Source organism: Dysidea avara, chromosome 1 (genome assembly GCF_963678975.1).
Source record: "Dysidea avara chromosome 1, odDysAvar1.4, whole genome shotgun sequence".
Lineage (NCBI taxonomy): Eukaryota > Metazoa > Porifera > Demospongiae > Dictyoceratida > Dysideidae > Dysidea > Dysidea avara.
Genome location: NC_089272.1, coordinates 1,634,835 through 1,656,044, shown reverse-complemented (window position 1 = coordinate 1,656,044; position 21,210 = coordinate 1,634,835). Strand labels below are relative to the sequence as shown.

Below are 21,210 nucleotides of genomic sequence, written 5' to 3'. Positions count from 1 at the left end.
GAAATGTAATACTGTGTGGTGTAATTCCAGGACCTAAAGAGCCATCTCTTACAGTCAATAGCTACCTGTCACCAATAGTTTCATAGTCCATACCTAGAAAAAGTATGGAAGGGAGTTGAACTTCAAAAAGCAGGAGAAAGTAGTAAGACAATGATTAGATGGAGATTACTTGGTGTTGCATGTGACTTACCAGCTGGACGAAAAGTTTGTTGATTTTGGTATAAGAAACTGTTATTTTGGAAAATGAGAACAAATGAAAATCACCATGATGATGTGAAATTTTAAAAAGAAATTATTTCTAGGAGTAAGAAAGAATCTGTTGTGCGTTTTAGTCATGGAAATTTTCCTTTACATTTTTGCTACAGTATTATGACTAGTGAGACAACACAAAGCTACTACATGAAAGAAAATGAGATCACCTGAGATAATATAAAAACGCTGCACCCCAACTGCAACAGCTGTATATCAATTCCTGCAAATCATGTGGCCATTTTCCACCCATTATAAATGAAAAACAGTATGAGAAGTGCCTCTGTAATTAATCCAGTTACCACTATGGAAATTATGAGTATATAAATGCAAGTCCTTGTCTTATTAAGATGATTTCTACATTGGAAGATCATGAACAGCTTTGAACTGATCTTGACAATCTAGCTAAATGGTGTGATGTGGGGCAACTCTATTTTAATGCTACTAAAATTAATGTAAGGTAGTTCACTTTGGTCAAATCACACATATAGTCATGGGGGCTACGGTCTTAATGGTGTCTTACTGGATACAGTGGATTGTCAACAGGACTTGGCAATTTATTTGACACCGGTTTGAAGTTTTGCCAGCATGCTGCTATTACAGCACACATGGTATTGGTTTGTTTGAGAAGAGGGTTATTAATTTGTGCTGTTACGATAAATTTGTATCATCTTTAACAGGCAATACATGCATTACAACTGATAATAAAGCATTAACCTCGTGCAACATTTACTTTCAAAGAATGTGATGAAGTGCTATGCTTATTGTGATGTACAAACAGTAGTAGCTGTTAATTAGCAAGTAGACCAGTATCCCTTATACTGGATTCGTCCACCACAACAAATCTGAGTACGCCAGTTGTAGGATCTACTACCACAGCAAGCTGCATTGAAGCCTTTATACTGGATCACTCCACCACAACAAATCTGAGTATGTGAGTTGTAGGATCTATTACCACAGCAAGCAGCATTGAAGCCTTTATACTGGATCACTCCACCACAACAAATCTGAGTACGCCAGTTGTAGGATCTATTACCACAGCAAGCAGCATTGAAGCCTTTATACTGGATCACTCCACTACAACAAATCTGAGTATGTGAGTTGTAGGATCTATTACCACAGCAAGCAGCATTGAAGCCTTTATACTGGAGCACTCCACCACAACAAATCTGAGTACGCCAGTTGTAGGATCTATTACCACAGCAAGCAGCATTGAAGCCTTTATACTGGATCACTCCACCACAACAAATCTGAGTATGTGAGTTGTAGGATCTATTACCACAGCAAGCTGCATTGAAGCCTTTATACTGGATCACTCCACCACAACAAATCTGAGTACGCCAGTTGTAGGACCTACTACCACAGCAAGCAGCATTAAAGCCTTTATACTGGATTACTCCATTGCAACAAATCTGAGTACGCCAATTGTAAGCTGCACATGCTGAAAGGGATTATTTTCACATTACTGTAACTATGTAATTAATGTATACTCACTTGATGCTTGCCCTAATGAACAGCATATCAAGCAAAGAAGAGCTAACTGCAAAACAAAATTCCTTGCATCCATATTTTGTAAGGGACCAGAAAACTTGATCTCTTAGAAGAAGTGAAAATACCTGCAATATACTCTTATATAGCCAATTTCATGACCTTTAACCCAGGAAACCTGCCAAAATATTGGATGGTCTATGACTTCATCATTATCCCCTAAGACGTTTGGCTTTAGTGGTGAATGCAGATATTTAATCTTAATGTAAACATTGGTGTATATCAAATATAATTTTAGCTGCATCAGTCAGCACACAGGTTCCCAGTGCTTACATGTGCCTTGTTATGCCAAATGGTTCACACACCAAACGTAAGGCACCAGTAGGGACAAAGTGATGTTACCAGTGAAAAATCAAGCCCGTAGCCTTAGAGTTATGCTTGTCTGAAGGCACCAGACAGTTAGTTGGTCAGTAAAAAATCCCATTAAATAATTTTAAAAAAAATTCATAGCAACCTATTGGAAGTGTTTTTGGCCATTTTTGGGTTCAAGTTCACCTAACCAATATTGTAGGTGCATGCATGATCCTTAATGTACAGTACTACTGTATACTGTATAATATAAGCATGCAAATCTTAAAGAATACAGTAATGTGCATTCAGCAGCATTGCTGTCTTTAGCATCAGAAAATTTAGGTTTACTCCCTTGTAATGAAGACTGAAAGATTGATAGCACTGTACTTACATATATACCCTGTGGCAAGGGATTACAGTGATGTATTGAGACAAGATAACTCTATGTTATGCAACTTAATTGCTAGGAGTACAAAGTTTACCCTATAAACTTTTACCACTATGCCAACAGAGTGGTCATACTACATAAACAGTCACTTGGTAGCTAAGTATACAGGGACTCATGAGAAGGCTAATGTAAAGCCTGTGAATACAGGGATTCAGTAATGTGTATCCCAGGCTACTCAATAACATAGCAACACTATAAACCTTAAAAAGTCCCTCACTTAGGTAAGTTTTGGAGTCATTGTCTCAATTGAATAGTTGTTTATTTCCTGCATGGTAACCAGATTAATTTTTAAGTAAAGCACCCATACAGTATATATTTTGAAAACATCTAACCTCTGTGTTGACTATGCCCACTCCATGTCATATTTGTAGTTTAGAGATCAACAACAGAGTGGTTGACTAACTGTACTGTATATGCATGCAAGGATTGTAATGGGAAATAATGTAGCACATAATTTAAAAGTATTAAATGCATTTTATACAGTAATTTTTAGACCTTTAAGTCTGAAAGTTGCTGTATAATTGCCAAGTGCCTTCAGCTCAACAAATAATCTTGAAGCATAGAACTTTCTGTACATTTATTTTGTCTGCAATAATGTCAAAATGAAGTAGATGATATAATCTGATGGTTTTTGTACAATCCAACAGCTATTGTTGTGCAGACGTTGTGTCTAACAAAAGCTGGGAGGGCAGATCATTTGTTAATAGTTTATGCTTACTACAGCTATTCCTCAAATAAATTTTCAGGTTTGAATACCAGCCTTCTTGTACTTGCTACTATGAAAGTGCAACCTTGATGCCAGTGTTTCATTTGACTTGTGGGATGCATGAAACTCCATTTCCATAATAGCTGTTTTCCTGTTGCTGTACTTGACTTGAAACAGTGTAAATACTTATGACATTGAAGCATTACTTTTGGCATTTGTTCTTTATGTTACCATGGTGTGTGGGTCAAAGAAAAGGCTACATAGGCTCATGATAAGTTTAGTGGTATCTGAGTACACAATATGAATTATACTATGTGAACATTTATTACAATAAATTGCCTGATGAGAATATTGAACCTACTACTCTTAAGCAAGTTTTCATTGAAACAACAAGCCAATCAATCTTTCAAGCTGCTCACACCTCTGGTCTCATGATTATATAAAGAAATAGAGATTGCAGAAAAAAATGAAACGAGTCAAACAAATTGCATATTAAAGCTGAATGCTGAAACAAACCTAAGACATAAGGGTCAAACAAGTCAACAAGTTAAGCCAGTGGCATAGCTACCATTGAGGCAACCAAGGCAACTATCTGTCTCAGTAAAAATTGCTCAACAATTCAGGCTGAATAGGCCTGAGATTTGGTAGCCCGAATTTTCTACTCAAATATTACTAGACAGCATTACTGCACCACACATGATAGAATCTATGGCTTTAGTGCTGGAACCCACAGTGACACGGTCTGACATTGGCTGGATCACTTTTCAGCTTAGCTACTTGAATTTGTATGAAAAAGATCAAGATACTCTAATAGAACAGTTGGGCTAAATCATTTACATTTATGTTAACTGAACTCTGTTAATTGTCCTTAAATTACTTTTCAAAAGTTCCAGTGAGTCAACTGTATGGCATTGCATTGAGCCAATTGATAATGTATATTATGCATTAGCAGTTACAATCAAAAAATAGCCTCCACATGCCATTTCAAATCATATACGTATTTTCAAAATTTTCCTTGAAGGGGCATGCTCCCAGACTCCCTAGCTTGATATGCTTAGTCAATGGATGGCTTGACCACTCAAATATCTCTGGAGTAAGTTAGTTTTTGTGTTGAGTACATTAAACTAATCTAATAATTGAAGCATGGTATACTAGCTGTAGCATTGACTAAGCTGGAGCCTAACTTATGACATGTACATAGAAAAGTCTTCTAAAACAGTTTCTTCCATCTAACCAGAGAGTCAACCTGTAAATACTGTACCACCCATACTTGAAAGTGTTTGTGAGTAAGCTGAGCTAGAAGCAGACCCTTTCAATTAGGTCAATGTATAAACTTTGTTTGGTAAAAAAATTTTCCTGGCTACGTCACTGTAAACCATTCTGGGGAATGCATGTTAACATTTGTAATTATTACAGTGTGACAGTTGCAAGCATGCCCCAGTACATTTTGTACAGTTTATGAGTGTATGTTTCACCTCCACCACCCCTTAAGTCAGTTTATAGATCTTCCATTGAGAAGACAACGTAGCATTAATATGTATTATTACAGTAGTTTATGTTCTTAAATGGATTGTTTTGTTTGAACATGGCATTTATTGGACCTTGCATACTATTAGCTGCAGCTCTCATGCTATTAATCCTATATACCTGATTATTGGAGAATAATTACTGCTAGTGGTAGCTACTAGGCTACTTTGTGGTACAATAACCTAAGCTGTTGAATTTCCATGAAGTGAGTGGTCCGATAATTGATAGCTGACTCTAGTATAGCATTTAATGTGATGAGTATTGGATGGCTTACATTGGATACTTGTGTTAAAAATGTTATGAGCATAGTGACTCAGCAACAATACTCTATGTACGTATAGCCATAAATGTATTTTCAAAGTGATCTGAGTCACTGTATGACAGGCTAATTTCAAAGGGGAAATTTTCAAAGAGCAGCTGTTGAAATAAAATTCTAACATTTAATTTTTGAATGCTCTACCACCATGCACCATGCAAAAAAATGGACCACTTCACTATGCGTAGGAAAAAGTTGGTCTTGCCAATGGGAAACAAATCATTGCATAGCTGCTTGTTACAACGTTATTTAATAAACTAAGAAAGTGAAGTTGTTGGCCATGTACCCCATTCTTATTTCTTGTATCTGGGATGATAGATGTGAAGTTTCTGGAAATCAAGTGTATTCATCTGACCTAGTGCCAGGCGAGGTGGTGTTAATAACACCAGGGACACTCTGTACGGATCCTATGTAGAACCAACATACAAAAGTATTTCTATGATATCCACACAAACTTTATGTAAGTACCCAGCTGCAGAGCGGTAGCCCATCAGAAAGGCAGCTCGAATTGAAACACACTTGGAGTGGTGTTGGAAAACACCACGTTACGCCAGAAATTATTGAATTGCGATACAATACATATGAATCAAAAACATTTGTTAACCCACCACCGCCATCTGATAAAAGGGTGGATCCAAATGCTGATATACCCACAGGCTACTTCAATGAGCCGGTGATTTGGAATTTATGTCACCTTGGCTTCACCGAGAATGCTTAGCAATTATTAGAGAATGATAAGATCAATAGCTTGCTGTTGGAAAACATTTAGTATTTATGGAGTGTGGTATTAATCAAGCAGCTTGTAGTAATATCCTGGAGACCTCTTAAACTGCTACAGCAATTTTCAGAATACAAGACATCCAGTCTTTTCAGTCCTTTACCATAACTGCAATTTGTTCCAAGTATTGGGACTTCAGTTGACAACACAAGAACAAATCTAAACTGCTACATTGCCAAAACTGATCCTTGGAGCTAGCTATAAATTTTCCTGCCATTATAGACATTTTACAATTCATACCTCCTACTAGCATAGAACTCACTAATGTTTATCCATGTCAAATGATGATTTGAGTTGTTGATCCACCTCCTGTGATGAGCTAACTTGTAATTGTGAAGCTTCTCACATCTTCTCAATGCTCCGTGTTACTTTAAGTCTTTGTTGTTTTGTACAGCTAGAGTACAGCTAGAATGGGAATGGGATTTCAGATTTGTGGCCAGACTTCAATCCTTATAGCAACTTCATGATTACTACATTCATTAATTTGACCACATTTCACGTCATTGGCATTTTCCAACCTAAAGTTACAAATCATCAAATTTGGTAAATTGGATGTGTGTGGAAGACCCCTTTTCGCAAATCTGGTCACAAATGATCATCGTTGATAATAGCAACATATTGATCTATTCATCTGTTCATTCTTGCACCTTGTTGCCACTATTGGTTCAAGCTTGTTGATTGGTACCCCTATGATATTTGTAAAACTAAACATGGAGACTTTCTTCTGGAATCTTATAAGTATGTTGTTATTTTTTATGTATGACAGGACACAGTTTTGAACAACCTAAATTGTATCTGTGCTAATCTCACCTAGGTTATATTTTTCCTTGGTAGCGTTACTGCATAGAATTTGTAATGTTCTGTATAGAGATGGATCTCCAGTTAGCCAAGTCTGACTTATCTCCCTTGTTCTTATGAGCAAGTACCATGGTGCTTGTCCTCCAGATGTCTGTTATTTGTTAGTTTATTCTAGAGATAGTGTATGTGATACCTCACAAGCTCAATAGACTTAAGAAAGTTTGACAAGAAAACAGTTGTGCTAATAATGTGGTGTGCTCACCTGATACTATTATGTTATGGTCACGTTTACAAGGTAACAAGCTACAACAAGGAACTACTATACACTACAGCTGAACAGGGACAAAATAAGTGATTTTTTATTCATTGTTTATGTTGGTTTTATACAGGGTTGATGTGTGTTGTTCATTACGTGTATGACATTAGTCAAGTGCATCATCCCACATGATATGGTAAGTGCATGGCTCTATTCGTTGTACTCTAATTCACAGCTTGCTATATCAAGGCTATTAGGTTGTGCCAGTGAATGTTGGACTACTGTTTTACTTAAATGATGAATATGTTGACGGAGCTACCAGTGTGTGTCATTGCAGAACAAGTACATACTGTATTCATATTAATTTTATATTTATGACATCTTTTATGTATTGTTTTGTACACATCACATCCAGTTGGAAAATCAATACTGAGCCACAAGTTTGTTTGGAGAGCAAGGTTTGGCTGGTATCAACCGAGATTCTCTGTATCCGGCTAGCTGTTACAATAATTTTTGAACAAGATATTTGTACATGTGTAAATTATTATTTTTAATTTTGAGTTTCAAATATCGTTGTGGTAATAGTGCTCATGGTAGTAAGAGTGGTCCAGTTCATTTGTCATTCAACACTTAATGTTAAGTGTTACTAACATGACTCAAGATAGCTAGTGGGATTATATGCATGGTTCAAGCATATGTAACTGGATTTTGGGAAATTGTAGGTTCAATTTCAGCAAATATAGTTTTAAATTTGGATAAAGCAACTCGTAGGCGGATATAGGAGGCACTGTCAGGGGGGCCAATGTTGGGGGGCAAGAAGCTTTAGTGTACAAAAGTGTTTATTCCACTAAGAGGAATTCTAGTACACAAGTTATATTCAGTTGCATAACTATATTCAGCATAGCTGAGTTTTAAGACCGTAGTTAGACTGTAGACTATGTTATTAGTGCTATGTTATTAGTGCTATGTTAGGAGTGTAATGTGACCAAATTTCATGGTGGTACCATATTCACAATTCAAGTCATGGGTGCCTTAGTGGAGCATGTCAAACCTTTAACGTATTCAGACACATGGCAATGATACATTATGATAAGTATACAGAGATCTAAAAGTATAATGGCCTTTAATTTGCTGTGACTATATAATTATAAACTACAGTATACAATACGTTAATTCATACTGCAGTGACTACAGTGCCTATCTCATTCATGATTTATCGAACTTAGTATACTATAATTTATCCAAATCTGTGTGACTGACAATCTTTGTTTGGTCGTTAGTTGTAGTTAGTTTTATATAGAACAGTACTTTAATCCCATCATGATCATGGTTGAATTTGTTTGTTGTGATCTGTGCATCGAATTCTTTTTCAGAGGTCTGCACAGTATTTTAAAGACTCTAAGAGTATACATGCAATATGTTAGCTTGGCTATTTTTGAGTGGATTGTTCTTTCAGTAAGACTTTTTACTTTGGTACTCTGCTTTTTAGCAATGAGCTAAAGACAAAATGAAACTTTTTCTGTGCAAAGCGCCATGAAGTTGCCTTAAGGTCAAATAATAATAATATTATAGGGATTATGTAATAGTTGTAACACGGGCATGAGGGCTTTGGCTGATATGTATGGTTCCTTTGATCTGAGGTGTGAATGTGTTACATGAAACAATGTAAACCTGCTGGTATACTACTGATAGTTGACACTTCTGTCTGGATTAAACTGCTAAGTGCTAAAAGATCACCACTACATGGCACATCAGGGATTAAATTAACAACCACATTTATATTATTAGTTTATTAGTGCAACAATCCACTGTAGTTGTGGTACTGTAAAAAAAACTGTAATTTTATTTTCACAAAATCCAAGTTATCTCAAATCTAGTCTATATGCAAGTATTGCAAGTAAAAAGAAGGCAAAAACACTTTAACACATCATATATACTGTTACTATAACACAACATAGTGCAGTTGTTACTATTCAGTTGTAGCATCAATTGAGTCTACTTCTGATGCAATGCTTTCCCTTGTAGCATAAGCTGGATCTTGTTCTGGTTCTGGGCCTGGGTCTTGTTGTCCTGGGTTGTTGAAAACTGTATCAACTGTCTTCTTATCAACTGTCTTCTTTAGCACATATGGATACATTCTGAAAATGATGAAACTGATCAAAATAGTACCAAAAAGTGTCACAGTAAATGTTACCACTACACTGATAGTAACTATTATTCCTATTGAGAGCTCATCATTTGTTTCATCACTAACACCTGTGAGAAAAGACAATGAATGGCATTCATTAATACTTATCACTACCAATTCCTACATAACTCAATTAAGAAAGAGAACCACTAAACTTTACTGATTGCTATCGATCATACAGATAATTTATATTTTCAGAAAAAATATACCAATTAGATTTCAACAAGTGTGTATTGAATTTGTAGAAAAAATGTAGTCTCACGTGGCCAGACCCACTCTTCATGCGGCGCTTATCGATTGATAATTATAAGCGCCTAGCTGTAAGAGGGTCTGGTATAGTTCGAATAGCAAAGTTGTTCTGACACCCTGAGCTTTTTCAGGGTGTTAATGAAACACCTGGTTAACTTTCATCACACCACGTCATATTGCGGCCGACTGGTGGCTTACTGTCAACAGAGAAAGGAATTTGTTAACAACCCACAAAGTGACGTGGCGTGATGAAAGTTAACCAGGTGTTTCATTAACACCCTGAAAAAGTTCAGGGTGTCAGAACAACTTTGCTATTCGAACTATACCAGACCCTCTCGCAGCTAGGCACTTATAATTATCAATCAATAAGCGCCGCGCGAAGAGTGGGTCTGGCCACGCGAGACTAGAAAAAATAGCCTCTTAATCCTGTAGGCACTTGTATGTACACATTTTTGCAATTGAATTCGGTGACTTTGCGATTGAATTCATCCCGTTTGCAATTGAATTCATCCCGTTTGCAATTGAAATCGTCGGTTTTGCAATAAAATTCGTCGCTTTTGCAGTTAAATTTGTCCATAACTAGAATGGCAGCTGGAGTAAACGTGAAAACATGATGTAGCAGCTGCTACAAGAACTTGTTCGATCAAGTACAACAGTAGTAAACAACTCTTTATTAGGCAATAATTTTCCCTCTACAGCCTCTCCAGCAGCATTCCAGACTCTACTATGCCATTCACGATGGTGTGGTCACTCGCAAGCAAGCTAATTAACTTGTCAGACAGCTATCAACTTTGCATACTACCAGCTCCAATTACCTTCTAGTGTCTCAAGTGTAACTCTCCATAGCATAAATAATTCATCTCTTAATGAACGGTTGGTTTCTTGGAGCCGTTTTGTTTATGACGAATTGTAATGCAAAGGCGACGAATTTATTGCAATACCAACTAATTCAATTACAAACGGGACGAATTCAATTGCAAATGGGACGAATTCAATCACAAAGGCGACGAATTCAAATGCAAAAACCTGTAATATAAAGACCATACTCTGGGGATGAATCACATAACATCGTAGAATCACATAACATCGTATGCCTTTAGCATTGGCAACAAGTGGATATTTAATTAGATAGTACCAGTTAAACTAGATTATAGAGTGTAATGAACTTGTTTCTACTAATTAATGGTACTATTATAATACAGTATGATAGTCCTGTGTGTTAGGGATCATGCAGAACTGGGCTTTTCTAACTAAAAAATCACCATAAAACCAGCCTCAATTCACAGTTTGATGGCATTGGTTAGGTACAGCCAAGCCCAAAAATGTCGTCAAATTATCCAAGTAAATTCTTTTGTTTCAAGCTACACTTATAAATTTTACTACAGTATTGTTTTACTAGTATAAGGATCATATGAATGTAGTTATGCATACATATATAGTCTTAACTTAAATAGCTATGGTAAATTAATCTGCTGAAAATCACTCTAGTTACCACCTTTATGCATGAATAATCTACAGTACAATGCTATGGTTTCTACTAGTATTTTAAAAATTGTTAATTTAAAATTAAAGTAGGGATTTAAGCAATAAGAATTGCTGAAATGTAAGGCAGTAGCTATGCTAGCTATAAAAAAAACAAAAAACTAAACAAACCTAGTATTCCAAAAATTGTTAATTTTAAAGTAAGTACTTAAACAAGAAATGAATGATGAGAAATTCCCTACTTTGACAATGATCAAAATAATTGTTTGTCTATGTAAGGATTTTCTTACCGAGTTATGTTTCATGTGTGACTGCTCTATTGGGATGACTGCTGTATTACAGTGTCTCAAATCCACTATCAAGGGATGTGGTCATTGTAAATGTAGGGCTAAAACGAATAATATTGAATATTCAAATTCGTTCGAAGCAATTATTTTAATTCGAAACATCAAAATTACAATAAAGATGGCGGACACTAGTAGCTATAATGAGGAATCTTTGTCAGTCTCTGCAACAACATCAGACACTGGTGGATAAGAGATGTAGCTAGTACTGATAATCGGATTGGTAATTGAGAACATGATAAGATCGGCTGCCGAGTATGTCTTTCAAATGGACACACTAATGCTCTATGAACCAATTAGTTTGCATGGTAAATATGACTAGCTATGAAAAGCCTTTTTGCTCACAACAAACAAATAGAAAGCCTCTCTATAAGGTAGGGGCGGGCGTTTCCGGACAAAGTTTGTGCATGTATTAGAAAATTGTTTATTTCTCCTTGAGAGAAGAACGGATTCTAACATGCTTGGAGCTGAATTGTAGCAAATGAAATAGGCTATCAGTGGTATAAATTGTGAGTGGTAAAGTGTAGGGTACTAGGAGAAAGAAATGTCTAAATTTGCAATTTGAGAAAATGCAAAAAATTTATGTGGCTGGGATTTCTGGACACCAGTAAAAGTAGGTGTACCTGGCATTGCTGTGGGAATTGTTGCACTCCACTGAGTGCTGTGGCCCAGCAGAGACTGACAGCGTTCTGTTTGGCTGGTTGCTTTGTTTATGGCAGCGATTTTTTAAGCAACAGAATTGCGTTATGCTGCTCGGGACCTTGCAGTTGTCTTGCAACACTTTCGAAGATGCGACGTTTGATCTACTGCTTGGAAATCTGTACCAGCCCTTACTTGAACACAGAAACAGCATACTTTAGCAATGTCGCCCAGCGGATCCTTGCTGCAGGCTTCTCTGGGCAGCTGGTTGTGTTGATTGCCCATTCAAGTTGACACGAAGCAGGTAAAGGGCTTGGAATCCAGTTGTACTATCTCTAAACCATATATCCGTTCAGTGATTGACAATTTGTGGTGCATATGGTCGCTTAGAATTACGAACGATGCCCTCAATCTACTGTTAACACGCATATAGAAAGTTTTTTACACAAAAATATTCTACATGCGCAAGCAAATCATGATGAATCTCAGTAATCCTTGAAGCTATTGGGATAAAACTTTGGTATTTTATAGCACACGAGTGGGGTACTTAGGTACTCAAACCATAGCCCGATTGGTTTCCATTCCATCCTTCAGTAGCGGAGTATAACGAAGTGTCCGAAATACGCAGCTGTCTGGAAACCCCCTTACTTACCTTACTATAATGAGTGATATCCGCAATGACGTTGCGATTACAAAATTTGATGTCATAATTGACAAAATGGCCATGTTATGTGGGGGCTGTAGAGACTTTGGCACACAGTGCTCGAAATGAATGTTGTCTGTATATTTTTACACATGAAACCAGGAGATAATAAAAGTAAGAAGTAGTACACGTACCGTGATAGGGCAAAACGAGCTCCAACAAGGAAAGTAGACTGAAAATTTCAAAATCGCACACAAATAGGCTTATTTGAATTGCCTTATATACTATAAGCCTCACCTTCGCCCTTATTCAAATTTATAAATGCTATCATAGGGAAACACCATCTCGCCCAATACCTCCTTGTACAAAGTCCCTACACTATGGCAGCCATTTTGTTTTGTGACATCACAGATAACGTCAAGAAACGTAATTGCAGATATCACTCATTCCATAAAACGCTAAGTTACAAGAAGCCATACGAGCACACGTGTAAGTACGGTTAATAGTGTTAACTTACCCAGAACCGTAGCTGTAGCTGTTACACTTTAAGAAACTGCACCACAGGAAAGCTATACTGATTGTATGTGTATAACAGCCATCTTGGTAACTAATCAAAACACAGAGTAATCCGGATAAGGGACCATGTATTAAAATATTTGTGGTGCCTAATTGTCTGGGTTGTGTAATAGAGGCCACACCACCATAGGTAGTTGTGCAATATAGCAAAGTTACATCACTTCTGTTTTCCCAATGCTACAAATCATTAGATATACATCATGTAGTAGCTACACCTGTAGCTGATTTACGTTTTACAGAATATAAAATAATTTAGTTAGTATAGTATCAGCTCTTTAAGGTACAGATTAAACGGGTATCAATACAACTGAAAAATCCTTATCGGTATATCTCTAATAGCTACATCATCAGACACTTCTACATCATTTCAAAGCTGCCTACTGAGGTTTTAAGATATCAAATTTTAATGTTTTACATTACAATTGAATACAAATAATACGTAAGAAATAACACATATACACTGTATTTCAGTATTACACTAAATATAGAATATTCGATTATTCGTTCTTAACTAAAAACACTCGTTCTCTTTCATTTAGAATATTCGTTTTAGCCCTAATTATAATATGGCCCAACAATAAGTGGTATGGCCATTGTGATGTATTCGAGATAGATTGTTCAAGATGTGTGGTATATGCGCCTGATAGTTATTATACAGTAACTGTATAGTAGGGACCACAAAGGAGTAGGCGTGGCCCGTGAAATAACATCACTCAAAAATCAGCCTCAATTTTCTCTTACAACGATGAGGCAGTGTTGGTGAGGTAAAACTAAGCCCAAACAAGCTTTCAGATCGACCCGAAACGCTTTCAACAAATTGCTATGGAATTTAAATTTTTTTTTATTCAACAGAATTTTCTATTGACTGAGTAAGTAAGTAAGTAACTGACTGATGCCTTCAGACAAGCGTAACTCGATAACAGCTAAGGCTACGAACTTGATTTTTTCACTGTTCGACGTTGCTTCGGCCCGACAGGTGCCTTTTGGCATACTGCAGTACGTACAATGCATTCTTCATGGACTTACCAATGTCCTCCTTTGTGTCCCATTCATCTTTGCTGACAGGGAAAGGTGTCGATTTGGCACAAGCACATGATGGCTTCCCTTCGAAATGGAAATCGTCCGTAATTTTCATCATGGCTACTTTGATTGCACAGGTGCTTTTCAAACAGTTCTTGATTCGTACTGCTGTGTAACGAGTTGAACATAGCCTACAGTGAAGCATAATGGTTACTTCACTTTTTAGACGATAATTGATATTATTGGGGCGCGCGGCATGATTTCTTTCTTTTGGTATGCGTGGATTGTAGAGGTGCTTTTCAAACAGTTCTTGATTCAAAATGCTGTATAACGGGTTCAACATAGCTGACAACAAAGCGTAATGGATACTTCACTTGTCAGACGATAATTGATATAGCTTGGGAGCAGTGCCTTTTCAGATGCGGTATGCGTGGGTTCACCAGTCATAGTAAAATTATTTACAAAAAAAGTTAACAAACAAGTATATGAAAAAATTTGGAATTTTATTTTCAACTAGAGTAGGGACCATAGCACATCGATAAAAAGTACTGAAACAAGTTGGAGTAGTCCATGATATTAAATCACTGTAAAACAATAAGAAGTGTTATATCCCTACTGTGCACAAAATCGCTGTAAAACAGTAAGAAGTGTTATATCCCTACTGTGCTCAAGATACCATAACAGAAATGCACAGTAGGGATATAACACTTCTTATTGTTTTACAGTGATTTAATATCATGGACTACTCCAACTTGTTTCAGTACTTTTTATCGATGTGCTATGGTCCCTACTCCAGTTGAAAATTCCAAATTTTTCGTGTACTTGTTATATAGTTGACCTAGCAGGAAGCTACAGATATCCCGGTGTCTATACAGTTCCTCTACTGTAGTGCAAGCGCTTTAAATAATATTGTAGCTATTAATATGCTGCTCAAGGCAAGTAAGTATTGATAAGGAAACTTGACACCTCCATATGGTTTCATTACATGAAAAAGGATAGCCTGATTGAAGATAAAAGGAACGACAAGGCACACAGAGTGCACATTCGTCATAATCCCAAAAAACACATCCTAGTGATCCCACTAGTGAGTTTGTTGTTGTGGTGTAAAATGGTGGCTGTGCACTGCTTTGTTTTGCCTCTAGCCTTGTGACTGTGGTCAGGCAGTGAATTTAAAGTTTTGGTAATGTTTTTTAAAAATGATCTGGTCACCAGTAAGTGTTGCCTGGTTTACTGTAATTGTTTCCGTAAAAGTGTGTGTGTGTACCTATCTATCTACCTATCTACCTATCTACCTATGTTTGTCCGTACGCACCCACGTGAGCAAAATCGTTTAATAACGGCGAAAGCAGCTTTTACGTAAGAAGTAAAAGTGAAATGAAGTCTGTATTAAACTTCTGCACAGGTGAACTTTGCTCTGAGGTCGTTTCTTTTCGGCGGACTGAAATACGGGTGTGGTGACTTTCCTCAGACTACCTTCCCCTTGAGGTTTTCAGGCATTTAGCAACTGTAAAACAACGGTGCAGGCCTCGTACACTGCCAGGAATAGCCTATCGCTTCGAGTTGAAAGGGGGCGTATCCCTTACGTACGCGAACGAAAATGAAGAGCAGCTTTGAGGCTTTGTCGAGAGAATTTGTGGGGAAAAACACGTTAGTCACACTATAAAACAGTTTAGAAGATAATTTTGTGCGTAATATGTTGGTAAAAGCGGTTTATTTAACAAACGCTTCCTTAGCAGTACATAGCAACGTAATTGAATGAATTACGAATATTTCATGAATTACGAGAAATAGCTAATTATATTATTGCACAACCCAAACTACCATATTGTAAAGTAGTAATACATAGTTGGTTAATTCATAGTAGTATATACTGTCTATAGTTATTCCAGATGAGTTAGCTAGCTGCATGGCACCTGGTTTTTAGAAGTAGCACAACATCAACTTGTTTAAGGTTGTATTTCATGTTAGATGGACAAATATTATTCTGCAAAGGTGATTGTTGTCTCGCAAGATGTGATTTTTGAAGGTGGAATTTTTAGGCGGCTTACGTCACTTTTGGTGCGATCCCTACTTAAACAGTATTACCGTACTGTTCAATACTCATCATTCTGTTGTGGAAAAGAAGAAATTGGGTAAAAAATTTAAAGCAAACCATTAACCCAGCTACCGCTGTAGATGCCATATCACATCTGATCCCATATGGTGCATTAGCTCTATAAACGCTCCTAGTGTTAATATTGAGGCACTCTGAGACTTTCATTTTGTTTTCTACCAGCTAATGCGCTTATTCTAAGGTGGCCACGCCCCTACACAAACGGGAATAGAGACAAACGGATCTTTGTGTACTAATGCACATATTGTTACATAATCAATGGATTTGTGGTTGTGTATAATAGCCGTTCTGGTGGATATTTCAAAGTGCTTCTGGTTTTAGAAGTTTATTTATGGGTGTCTGTAAAATCCATGCAAAAACATCTAAGCTGTAAAAAAAGTGTTGGCTTTTAAAAGCCTGGGTGAAAAAAGCTTGAAATCAGAGGTGGTTGTCAACAAGTATCAAGGCTGGAGCCCATGGTCCAGCTGGTCGGGCATTGGCTTGAACACTATTTAGCTACTTGAACCTTTTACACTAATAGAGCAGTCAGTGAAATACCCCAATAGAATAGTCAGTAGTACAATAGCCACTGTTATAATTGCACAAGCCATCTTGATATGAACAGAATGAAGAAATGTAAAATAGTCTCCAGATGTCATTTCAAAAGATCTATTCCTCTGGGTAGGGTCACCAACAGGGGTAGGGGGTGGGCAACTGGGGAAATTTGCTCTGGGTCCCACCTAACAGGGACGCATAGCTATATTGTTCACACATCATACAAAAAAATGTACAACAGTGTAAATCTTCCCTGTAGTCCTGTCTCAAAGTCACAAGATGCCTCAGTAACAGTACTAACAGGTAGCATCAATTTAGCCTTTAGCCAGCAAGTTCAATAATATCCATAGCAATGAGCATACCAGGGATAGAAAACCATATTATGCCAGCACTTATAATATTTCTTGTAAGGCACTTACATAAGGTACTGTGACCTTTACATCAAGATAAAGATAATCTAATAGAACAGTTACCTATATGTGACCCTATTTTGGAAAATCATACATTTTGGCACATTGGTCAAATTTCTGTTTTATTGCTAAAATGAAGCAGTGAGTGGTTACTATACCTTGTGCGAAAATTTTGCGATAATACAAATGAAGCATTCCAAAGATATGGCTGATTTACTGTCTAGTGCATAACAAACTAACTTTTCAATATCAGTTTATAGCACTGTATAGTGATCAGGTGGAACAAACGATGACAAATCACTTTGTTGACATAGATATCCATTCCTACAATCTAAAATGGATAAAAAGGGATTCTAGATAGTTTAATCATGTGTTCTTAGTGCTTTTCTTCAATTAAATCACATGTATTATGGTCTAAAGAGAAAAACTGTTTAGTTTAATGAACAAATCACCCAATTTGTAAGTTAATTGTTGTCCCACACTATGTGAAACTGCTACATAGTCTGATATAATTGAGTATATCTCCTAGATAAAAGAAACTTTGGGTGTGAAACTTCACAGCAAGAAGGCTTAATAGTTGCTTCATCAGAATGTGGAAAAAAAATTTTTATTGAATTTTCCCACAAATTTTGCTTGTGCCCAAATGTATGGTTTTCCACGTCACATATTAATCTTATAGAGCAATCAAGTTCACTTTAATAGGACATTCATGAAAATATACCTAATGGATTAATGTGATAAGAAACTTTGTTGAAAAGAGTGTTGAATTTCAGGATCTGTCACTGAAGAAGGAATCCGTATTTCTAGAGCAGACACTGTAGCATTATGAATCCCGTGAGTGATGCATGAGCTTATCACTGCTATATGGTCTGCAGTTGCTTTTTATAGTCATGTGCAGGTAGATTTATCACTGGGTTATACAGTATACAACAGCGTTGAAACCAGGTCGGGTCAACTGGGTAATCCGGGTCACATTTTCTCTGGATCAGGCCTGGTTTACAGATTATCCGGGTCTGACCCGGATTGGATCACGTGAGAAACAAAATTGTTAGTTTGACGACATGGAAACTTATTACCACTAATCGCGCAGCTCATTCATGAGCCACGCCCATTTATTAGTAAGTGAAATCTGTAGCACAAAACCGTGTCTGTTGCTGTCTGCAAGCTTACAAAGGAGCCATGCCCACTAATCGATTATTGTACGAGTTTTACATAGTCTAGTCTTGCAGCAGGATAAGTACTTTTGTGAGCCACACCCACATTAATATATCTGGAAATTGTAATACTAGGTATGCATGAAGCCACACCCAATTGCTGTCTGTAATCTCACAGCAGCTACGTGGAACCAAAACCCACTGACTGATTTTAAATTATAAATTTACCAGCTTAGTTATCACATAACTACTCGTTTATTCAACTGGAATTGAACGCTCAAAGCGTAGTCTTGCTTGTTCGAGACTATCCAAAACATAGCACTTATCATGCGCCTCGGTTTTAACTAATCCGGGTCAATCTGGGTCACATCTGGGTCTGACCTGGGTTGCTATCCAGGTCAGTGAGTCATTCGAGTCAGCCGTAGTGACCCGGTTTCAATGCTGGTATACAACCCTGAATACACTTAAAACTTTTGAAATATTTTCTCATGGATTATTTATATGTAGCTCCAGTAGTTACTGTATGTAACTGTGTCCCACCTGTGGGTTAGCAATCTGTTGAATTTTGGACCATTAAACTATTCAAGGTCTCTCAGCGGCTGGACCACTGCTGCTAGTGTTATAAAATTGAGTATTTTTTGAGAAATCATTTCAACAAACTGTTATGATCATTGTTAGAAGGAGAAAATTTCCTAGGTGACATAGGAAGCTTTAATTTTAAGCTCAAGATACCCAACTGATAGAGTAGAGTAATACAACAGTCATTTACCATTTTTATTAATCAACTCTCATATTCAATCTAAGAGGGTCTAATTTTCAAAAATTTCCTGCAGGGGCATGCCCTAGACCCTCCTAGGTTAGCATGGTTTACATGTAAGGTATGTAAGTTCAGGGGCCTCACATTCTTAATGTGCCCCGGGACCTCTGAATCCTCTCGGTTGCCCTGCCCTTGGTGGAACATGCCTCAGAACCCCCTAGCTTACACATGTGTTGTTATGTATCACATAAAACAGAAAATCTCTGATTTAAGTATATATCACATTATATTAATAAAAAGTTTGCATGACTGTAACATTCATTGCAATTCATTAATGGCCTGACCACTCAGAATTTCTGGGCACATGACCTAACAAACACTGTAGCTGCAATGATGTTAATGCCAACCAACAGTAACATCATTGCACCTATTTTTTTTTTACTGCCACCTTTCACTCACGCTTGAACTTTTTTTTACAATTACTCTACCTGATTTTACAGGATAAAATATTCATATTACACAAAATTTTTACAAACAATTAACCAAACCTTTACAATCACAATTGCTTCCAGTATAAGGTGAGACACAATCACAAACATAGCCACTAACAAGATCCATACATTTTCCGTCATTTTTACATGGATTAGGGGAACAATCATTGATATTTGTGTCACAGTTGTTACCAGTGAACCCATCACGACACAAACATGTGTAAGATGCAGTCTCATCTACACAAGTTGCATTGTTCTGACAAGGATTAGACACGCAGTCATCAATGGTATCACTGCAGTTCCTTCCAGTGATATCTTGTTGACAATTACAAACATAGTCAAGATGTTGGTCCATACATGTCCCTCTATTATCACATGGGTCTGGGTCACATTCATTAGTAGCATCAGCACAAAGTCTTCCCTCATATCCTGGAGCACACTGACAAGTAGGACTGTCATTCAATTCCACACATGTCCCATTATTAACACACGTTACATTTTGACATCCGGTGATATCTGTATTGTTAATACAGTCAACACTGCCATCTGATTGTTGTACACAAGCAAAATTGATTGGACAAGCATTGCATGAGTCTACTGTACAAGTACAAGAAATTTCAGTTTTTAAACAGCAAAATGACAAGGATAAAAATAACAATTTAGAGACACAACACAAAAAGGCACATTTTACCACTATAAATTAAACTATGCTTCTGCACACACAGCTAACAATATATTGTTGTAGCCACCACTAAACCACCAAAAATTTAATTAATACATTAAATTCGGTATTCGGTATTTTTATAGAAAGCCACAACAGTATCTGAAAAATACCTTTTAACTACTAATACCTAAATACCTCCCAACCCTAGTATTACTACTATTTACTTTAGCTAGTGCAATACATTAGCACTGCACTAGTCATAGAATTCAACACTGGTAGCTAGCTATACTTTATTGACTGTGCCTATTGTTGTGGTCCACACTCACCCACAACCATTCTTTACAGTGTTTCAAAAAGATTTTTCTATGTAGTACAGGCCAATTGCTCTATTAGAATATTGCATTGCTTTACAGTATTATCGTATATCAATGTTTTTAACAGTTTCCATTCCATTTACAAGATATTGATTCGCAGCTAACACAAATATGAATTTGTGTGTTGCTTATTTGCTTATTCCATTAGAATCATTCATGATTTTTGCACCACATTGAAGTATGTACCAGTCAGGATTCACATATGTGACCCAGTCTGAGAAAACCAGTCTTATCGCCCATGTCAGCAGATTCGATTTTTCACCCAGAACTAGGCATGAGGCTATTATGCTCCAAAGATTGAGCATTATGCTTTTGAGCAGTGCTCAAAAACTCACCTATTATGCTAATGAGAATTGCCCATTATTCCCAAAATTATGCCACCATAATTGGCTAATAATGCTAGATTATTGTTGTATCAGATAATTTTCATTGATTTTTAAGCTTCAAATAGCCTTGAATTCTTTAGCTGGTTGCTGTATTAGAGTATTTCATCTCAATGTGACTGCTTTATTAGAGAAAAAATATTCAGTGACTGTTTTATTAGAATTTCTGACTGCTCTATTAGAGTATCTCGATCTTCTTAACGGAATCATGCAATCTGCAGATTTTCCTACTGTTAAAGCTTTATAATCACCTCAAAATGCTAGCATAATTC

At 36.9% G+C, this 21,210-nt stretch overlaps 1 protein-coding gene across 2 annotated transcripts in view; it reads right to left on the bottom strand.

The window, feature by feature from the left end:
* Positions 1-8,737: 8,737 nt before the first annotated feature.
* LOC136252350 (uncharacterized) overlaps positions 8,738-21,210 on the bottom strand; it is a 48,686-nt gene continuing 36,213 nt past the window's right edge. Inside the window, exons 5-6 of one of the 2 annotated variants that reach the window (XM_066044788.1) lie at positions 19,575-20,111; positions 8,738-9,173 (exon numbers count right to left, since the gene is read on the bottom strand). In XM_066044788.1, coding sequence (XP_065900860.1) covers positions 8,887-9,173; positions 19,575-20,111 — 824 coding nt within the window. In that variant the 3' untranslated portion in view covers positions 8,738-8,886. Of the gene's footprint in view, positions 9,174-19,574; positions 20,115-21,210 lie in introns of both variants that reach the window. The other variant, XM_066044780.1, reaches the window with a different exon arrangement.